The sequence below is a fragment of the Odontesthes bonariensis genome, chromosome 22 (genome assembly GCF_027942865.1).
Source record: "Odontesthes bonariensis isolate fOdoBon6 chromosome 22, fOdoBon6.hap1, whole genome shotgun sequence".
NCBI classification, from domain to species: Eukaryota; Metazoa; Chordata; class Actinopteri; order Atheriniformes; family Atherinopsidae; genus Odontesthes; species Odontesthes bonariensis.
In genome coordinates, this window is record NC_134527.1 from 21,135,191 (window position 1) to 21,143,511 (window position 8,321).

General features: G+C 43.5%; 1 protein-coding gene across 1 annotated transcript; it reads left to right on the top strand.

Moving 5' to 3' along the window:
- The first annotated feature begins 440 nt into the window (after window positions 1-440).
- enoph1 (enolase-phosphatase 1) lies at window positions 441-7,598 on the top strand. Its single transcript, XM_075456426.1, has 6 exons — window positions 441-818; window positions 1,401-1,502; window positions 2,071-2,273; window positions 4,014-4,146; window positions 4,223-4,346; window positions 6,809-7,598. The coding sequence occupies exons 1-6, from the start codon at window positions 735-737 to the stop codon at window positions 6,946-6,948; spliced, it is 786 nt and encodes a 261-aa protein (XP_075312541.1). The 5' UTR covers window positions 441-734; the 3' UTR covers window positions 6,949-7,598.
- Window positions 7,599-8,321: the final 723 nt, after the last annotated feature.

Genomic DNA, 8,321 nt, shown 5'->3' on the forward strand with positions numbered 1-8,321 from the left:
TGTGACAGGCTGCTGGTAACAAAGTGCCTAAAGATACTTTAAAACTGGTTCTTTGCTAAGTTGTCTGTTATGTGTCGACACAACACTGGTCCATCCCTTGAGTTAGGAGCCTTTTTTAATGCTTCAATGACTCATAAGTAGGTGTTAGCTTACGAACAAAAATACACAAGAACTGGGCTGAAAATGAGTGAAAATGTCCAAAGAAAAAAGACCTTAAAGCCTGGAGACCTATTTCTCAAGACAAAAGATTAAAGTGGCTGTTTAGAAGAACATTTTTAGAAATTAGTAGTAAATCGAGACTTTTGCACTGTACAATGATTACTTATTGTTTAAACATAAAATACATTATTTTTTTATAACTGATATCTGTTTAAATACATCTGTTTAATATGTAAAATGTGTGTAAAGGGCTCTTTGTTTCGGTACCGCCACCTAACGGTCTGGAGGCTGAATTGACAAAGCTGAACATGTGAACTGATCACTGCTTTGTGTTAGTTAGTAACGAGGTAATGGCACTGATAGCAAGTTAGTGAAAACAACAACAACAACAACAACAACTACTACTACTACTACTACACTTTCGTCTCATTGGAAATCTCTGGCTTCAGTTGGTCAATCCGGGCTGGAGAAGCGGGGAAGACCGGGGCGCTTCCTGGCTGTGACACCGCAGTGTGCTAACCGAGCTAACCTCAGCTAACGACTCCCAACTTGAGCTCTCTCGTGATTAAAAAAAAATGGCCACTGTTTCTATCACCGCATGCACCCGCACTCTCTTGCTGGATATTGAGGGAACAACCACACCAATCACATTCGTTAAGGTAAAATGATCTGATATGTTACGGGTTCAACGGTTGTGCTAACAGCTGCCTGTCACCGGATGGTGAACAAAAAACAGATTAGCTTCGCGCTGCTTGTTCTCCGGAGTCACAGCGAAGACTTAAATTATTTGTAACTCAGTTTTAAATTGTTTGCAAGTACGTTTTATTTGTTTGTTGTTTCTTCAAATTTGCATCGATATTTGCAAACCACCCTTATGCTGCCTTTGCGTCCTACAATTTTGATCGGAATTCGCGGGTGTCCCACTCGAATAAACAGTTAATGTCAATCGCCAAACTCAAGATTAATACGAGCAATTTTAATCGTTGTGTGACCATTAAGTTAATGATGTAACTTGCATTTTTTTTTTTTTACACCAATACCGATATAATTCCCGATATGAGACACAAACTTTCCTACATTCCGTGAACGCAGCACAATATTAAACGTGTTTACTCTTTTGAAATAATATAGTAAACAGGAATAACACTGAAAACAATCATTTGAGTGGCCTATTTTCATTCAAAACTTTGTAAATAAATGTAAACAAGTCAAATCTGTGTGTTTTTTTTGTCTCTTTTCAGGATATTTTGTTTCCCTACATTAGTGAGCATCTTGAGGAACATCTTTCCTCTCACTGGGAGGAAGATGAGTGTAAACAAGACGTTCATCTTCTGAAGAAACAGGTTGGCAGATGAGGTTTTTTCATGTGCAGTTCACCATGTTGATTTTAAAATCCATCACAGGTCGTCACAGAGACTCGTGGAAAGATTTGTCAGCAGACTGGTGAAACAAAAAGGGGCTGCAGTCAGTTATTCCATAAATTTTTCCCTGTTAATCTGACTTGTACACTTTTTGTTGATCAACTAATACAATGAGGTTAATGTATCCGTTTGCCTTGAGTCCTCTAACTCTGGGTCTGAATTTATGGAAAATATTACAATTTCTTTAGTACAATTCACCAACTGTGAATATAAAGGCCAAATGTTAACTTTACGGTCATTTTCTGGGGTGAAGTTCAGGATTTTATTTAATGTTTCAATGGCGCACCGTTTCTTTTATTCAAACTGGAAGGAGGTGATTTTTCAGCCGTAATATTAAAAACGCAAGAAGAAACAAAAAAAGATTGATTACAAAATAAATGAATAAATTTGTCACAATACTCGAGGATTCAAACCTTCCAGATGTTTTAATGCACGAACCACTAACCGTAACGTTTTGCTGCTTCAATAAAAAGCCCGACTGTCCTTGCAGATTGAGGAAGACATGAGGCAGAACCGGGCGTGTCCCGTCCACACCGTGGACCAGACGGTTCACACAGATGAGGAGAAGGCCATCCGGGAAGTGGTGGAGAACGTGCTGTGGCAGATGGCGGCAGACAGGAAGTCCACAGCACTCAAGCAGCTCCAGGGTCACATGTGGAGGGCAGCTTATGCTTCTGGGAGAATCAAAGGCGAGTAAGTACACTGATCATTTTCCTAAAATTCATACTTTTTGTCAGATGAGGTGGCTCGGGCATCTAGTGAGAATGCCTCCTGGACGCCTCCCCGGTGAGGTGTTCCGGGCCCGTCCCACTGGGAGGAGGCCCCGGAGAAGACCCAGGACACGTTGGAGAGACTATGTTTCTCGGCTGGCCTGGGAACGCCTCGGGGTCCCCCCAGAAGAGCTGGAGGAAGTGGCCGGGGACAGGGACGTCTGGGTCTCTTTGCTCAAGCTGCTGCCCCCGCGACCCGATCCCCGGAACAGCGGAAGATGATGGATGGATGGATGGATGGGCATACTTTTACACAAGCTCGGCTTAAACCTTAAACCCCAAACACAAATTATCACGCAGCCTTTAAATGGAGTTATCTGGGAAACACCACGATGGACATTATCTGCTAATGTTCTGTAGCTCCACTGGCCAAACCCACTGGTTCCTGCTCAGCCTGTAGACTTTACACTGTATTGACAACATGAGAATAACGTTTTCTCTGTGCTTTGGAGGTTTAAAATGAGTAAGTTCCAATGGATTAAAATCTTTGAAGATAAACCAAAGGATTTCTGTCCTGCATGGATATCTTAACAAACTCTTTTCCCCCCTCATCTACACACCATTGTTTGGAGAAAAAAAATCTCATCCGTAGACAAACGTACAACACAATTATGGAGCAGTGAACGCCTTCATTCTTCAGTACGGATGAAAAGTAAAGTCAAAGAAGGGGAGACAGTCTTTAAAGGAGAACTGTGGTACTTTCAACATTAAGCCTCTTTTCTGAGTCGTCTGCAATGTTTTAGAACCCCCCTCACCGCTTTTTTGATGTTTACTGCTGTCTCCGGTATTTGCCTAATTTTGATTCTTCTCAACCTGCTTCAGAATGGCAAGTCATGTGCATGTCCTAAAAGGTCCGTAAAAGCACCATAAACGTCCGTTTTCAAAATAATCAACTCACCGGAGTGGTTACTGGTGTGCACTGGTAATCCATATCAAATTTCGTGGCGAAAAGTTGCTTCTGTCGTGTTTTATTTGACATTTTGTACTGGATGTTCGTTGATATTACTCCGCCTCCGCTAAGAAAATAGTGCGAGCATGAACGAGCTGCCAAATAAAACACGACAGAAGCAACTTTTCGCAACGAAATTTGATATGGATTACCAGTGCACACCAGTAACCACTTCGGTGAGTTGATGATTTTGAAAACGGACGTTTATGGTGCTTTTACGGACCTTTTTGGACATCTCATTACTTGCCGTTCTGAAGCAGGTTGAGAAGAATCAAAATTAGGCAAATACCGGAGACAGCAGTAAACATCAAAAAAGCAGTGAGGGGGGTTTTAAAACATTGCAGACGACTCAGAAAAGAGGCTTAATGTTGAAAATACCGCAGTTCTCCTTTAATGCCTTAAATATTTCTCTTTTCTAAATAATCCATTTTTCAGTGTTTTGTCTAACTTGGCAACTAAAACCCAAAGAGGTCAATTTTACTGTCTTGGAAGTGCAGTTGTCACGCGTGAGAAGCTGCAAGTAGGCTGATTTTTAAACTAATATGGTTGAAATGTGTCATAATTTCCCGTCTGCTCCTGCAAACTGAAAATATATATATTTTTTTTTTTAGAGCTCACGATGACTTTCAAACCTTCGGCCATGTTCTGTGAGCTTCGTACGAGTTTAAAAGAAAAAAGACATAGACCTTGACGATGTTGTGCTGTTGCAAACAGGATCTATCCGGACGTGGTACCATCCATTAAAATGTGGCGAGAACACGGCCTGAAAGTCTACATTTACTCCTCGGGAAGCGTGGAGGCTCAGAAACTCCTGTTCGGATACTCGGTCGAAGGAGACGTTTTAGACGTAAGTAGCCATTTAACAGACTTTGTTTTTACGAGATAAGTGTCTGGTCGGCTTAAATTTCATTGGGTCGTTTCAGCTATTCGACGGTCACTTTGACACCACGATAGGAGCTAAAGTAGACGCCAAAAGCTACGAGAGGATCGCGGAGAGGATTGGCTGCCAACCTGAAGAGATCACCTTCCTGACAGACGTAACCAGAGGTGAGCAGAGGCGTGTTCATCACTTTAAAGAGCGCCGGTATTAATGGAAAACACCATGGAAGTTGTCAGAATTTGTTTCCTTTCTGTCATTCAAAGTAAACACAAGAAACTTGTGCTACAAAAAAAAATGGACCAAACTAAGTGAATAATTCCCTATATAGACCAGTGCTGACCAACATGTCAGTGGGGTCATCAGGTGGGAACCTCCTTTCATCAGTAGCCCCTTTCACACTGCGACCCGCTACCTTAGCGGGTCCAAATTGCACCTTCGACCCGCGTCGAACAATGTGAACGCTTGGCGTATTAGGTGACCCGTGTCACCTGAAGCCGTGTTCAGGGGGCGTTGCCTAGTGGCAGAGAGTCACACGAAACACATAAAATGCTGGGCGTGTACAATGACGTAGGCACTTTCTCGCCAGCCCTTCCAGCAGAGGTCCATCTTTCACCGTCCCTGAAATGTGGCGGTAAATAACGTCCTCTGCTCGGAGGCTGAGGAGCTCGCAGACCTCCTTGTCTCCCCAGTTGGCCATCTTCAAAAATGTCTCGGACTTGAAGTAAAACAGAGTGAAACTTGTCCTCACCTGTCGCTGTTGTTCTGAATCAGCTGTCCATTCTGTCTTTTAAACTCCTCACGTCACGCCACGCCCACGTCCGACCCGCGTCGATTGCGTTCACACCAAACTCGGCTCGGCAAAAAGACTAGGGTCCGACGCGGGTCGAAAGGCGAGTCGAGTTGACGCGGCAGCCCGGGTCGTCAGTGTGAACGCAACAGCGGACACGCTAAATTCGCGAATTAAACGCGGGTTATTCCTCAGTGTGAAAGGGGCTACTGTTTCTTTTAGTTGGGCCCACGACACCTCCAGGAGGCTAGAAAGTGATCACTGGCGTCCCAGAGTCACCCCCCTAATGCCAGCCGTCACTGCTCCTCACACCACAACAACAATCTTTTTTTCTTTCTTTTTTTTCCACAACCACAAGCTACCCCAGCCTCTCACCAACTGCACACCAGTCACAGCCGGGTGTGGATGCAAACCCTGGTTCGGGTAGGGGGTAATGAAAGTATAGAGGGTGCCAGAGGTGGAGGCATGACAAGACACACTAGCAGATTCAGCAGACAAACTCACCTAAACAGTCCTACAATCACTAAAAAAAAATGCCAGCAAATACAAGACCATACAGGCCAACTCACCTGAAACGGCCGCCTGGTGTAAAAAGGCACTTAAATACATCCTGGATTTCTAACCCTCGGTAATAATGAGACACTTTGGAAATGCAGATGGAAATGAGCTATTTGCAATAATCTGGCACAAGCCATCTTTTTGCTTTTGTAAACAATGACTATTGTGCATGGTCCCTGTTGAACTAAATAAACTAAACTAAATATAAGTTTATTGTGACTGAAACTGTTCTCCTCTGAGAAGTAAGTAGTTTTGGTGAATGTGCCGACAATAATTAGCGGTAGTCAGCGTTGGACGATAAGAAATATCTCTGAGTATAGGAAGGATTGAACATTTTAAATCTCACTCAGTTGTGATGATTTGGACAAAAACACCTTCAGGGTTCCATATTCCAAACATGTTTGGTGTCTGTATCTATACAGCATCCGGCGTTGCCCCTTTTTGTCCTCACCTAAAACTCTGTAAAAGGGCCAAAAATAAAGAGTAAAAATAATGGGTTTATTACCCTTTGGATCGTCTATTGTCTCAGCGGCCCGTTACCACGAAGAGCCTGAAACATTTAAACCACTGGCAAAAATTCTGGGCCGTATTCATAAACCTCTTGGTTCCAAAAATCCCTCCTGTCGATGAAATTTGCCGTTCCCTCTGAAAATTAAAGTGTAGATCCTAGTAAAGATGAAAGTTACTCGTGAAGCATCCTAACCTTTAAAAAAAAGAGCTCTAAAAGGTGAACAACTGTTCCTTAAGTTCCTTAAGCATGGCGATATGTTGATTTATGTCAAAAGGCCTCAAAGGAAGGAATGAAACTAAATCTAATAAATAAAAGAATGACCACACTCATCAAAACCATCTGCAGAGAAGAGTCAAATATGTATAAATTAGCAATAAAACAGAAAAAAGCAAATAAAAATGTGGTAAATGTATGTAAAAGACGTTTAAAAAAAAAAAAAAAAAAAGCATTTTGTAACAAATGAATTAAATATTATAAAGATTTTCCAAAAAGCCAACCTCTTTGTTTTGATTTCATTACAGATGTGCGTCAGAAATGAAAGTCATTACGACGTTGAGCTAACAGACTGATCATACGGCATTTTCAGAGCGCTGATGTTTGTTAATATCAAACATGAACACATAACAAGTTGGGTCAAAATAAATAGCATTTTGTTTGTCCTGAAGCTGGAGCTTTCTGAGAGGATATTTGCTTTTTTTTTTTTTTTTTCCAGATGGAGGAATAACTTGAAGCTCAAATGTAACCTTTTGGGTCTGTACTCACTGTTATTGCAGAGGCCAAAGCGGCAGAGGAAGCCGGAATGAACGTGCTGGTGGTGGTCAGGCCTGGAAACATGGAGCTGACGGATGAGGAGAGCGCCCACTATAACCTCGTTACTTCCTTTAGCCAACTCCAACTGACGGGACGTGCTTAACACAGAGCGTGGAGGGAGGCGGGGACAACTTCTGACTTCACTTCATGATGACATTTTCCTTCTCTTCCTATTTACAACTCTGCTGTTTTCTTCTGTTGGAGCAAACTGAGTCCCAGCCTTTGAGAAGCTCAGCTTTCAGATCCTTTCGGGATGCCTTTCGCACGTACAGAGCATCACTATAACTCGAGTGGGACGCCACCGCCGCCATCGGACCACTCAGCAAACCGGGAAGCTGTGGACAGAAGTTGCTGCGCAGCCCTAAAATTAACGACCAGTGTGAAGGAAACTGCACGTGAACTGTGAGGTTACTGTACCTTTTTAACTCTTAGATGAACCGCGTCTTCGACTGCCACTTTCCAAATGTGTGTGTGAGCTGTATCCGTCACCACTTTGAAAACATTTCCCACCTGCACACATACAGATGTGTTGCAGTTTTACCCAGTAATCCTGTTTTAGAAAGTAGAACCTCAAAACTTAGCTCTAATATCTTAATCACTTCCCTCACAGGTGAACGGTGTCTGTAGAAATGATGTTGCATCGGTGTTGTTCATCTGTAATGTGGATGTTGCCAAACTGATAATAAGTGCGTGAAACATAGTCGATATTGATCAGGAAACAAACTTCTAATAAACACCTTGTCTCACACAGAAGCCTGCGTCCTTCAGTCCAAGTGTTGAGTTGTGTTTGACATAAATGCAACAATTCTTTCTGGTTTAAAAAATGCAATTCATTTAAATAGGGCTGGGCGAGGTAAGTTGTTATTATCGCGTTAATTATTTAACGCCGATAAATATTTCATTGCGCATTAACGCAGGTTTTATTTATTTATTTATTTTTTAAACTAAAAAAAAAAATTTAATTTTTTTTGTTTGGGCTCTTGTGCCTTTAATGGATAGGAAAGTTCAGAGAGACAGGAAGCAGGGGGCAGAGAGAGGGGGAACGACACGCAGCACAGGGCCGTCCGATACGGGACTCGAACCGGGGCCAGCTGCAGCGAGGACTATGGACCCCATGGACCCTTTGTACATGGGGCGCCTGCTCAACCCACTATGCCACGGACCACCCCTGTTTTATTTTCATCCATCCATCCATCCATCATCTTCCGCTTGTCCGGGGGTCGGGTCGCGGGGGCAGCAGCTTGAGCATAGAGACCCAGACGTCCCTGTCCCCGGCCACTTCCTCCAGCTCTTCTGGGGGGACCCCGAGGCGTTCCCAGGCCAGCCAAGAGACATAGTCTCTCCAACGTGTCCTGGGTCTTCCCCGGGGCCTCCTCCCAGTGGGACGGGCCCGGAACACCTCACCAGGGAGGAGTCCAGGAGGCATTCTCACCAAATGCCCGAGCCACCTCATCTGACTCCTCTCGATGCGGAGGA

Excerpts from the sequence above, each read along its gene's own strand:
- enoph1 (XM_075456426.1), top strand. The coding sequence starts at position 735 with ATGGCCACTGTTTCTATCACCGCATGCACCCGCACTCTCTTGCTGGAT. Across the intron at positions 2,274-4,013 it reads TCTGGGAGAATCAAAGGCGA|GATCTATCCGGACGTGGTAC; the intron begins GTAAGTACACTG and ends TGTTGCAAACAG. Across the intron at positions 4,147-4,222 it reads TCGAAGGAGACGTTTTAGAC|CTATTCGACGGTCACTTTGA; the intron begins GTAAGTAGCCAT and ends GGGTCGTTTCAG.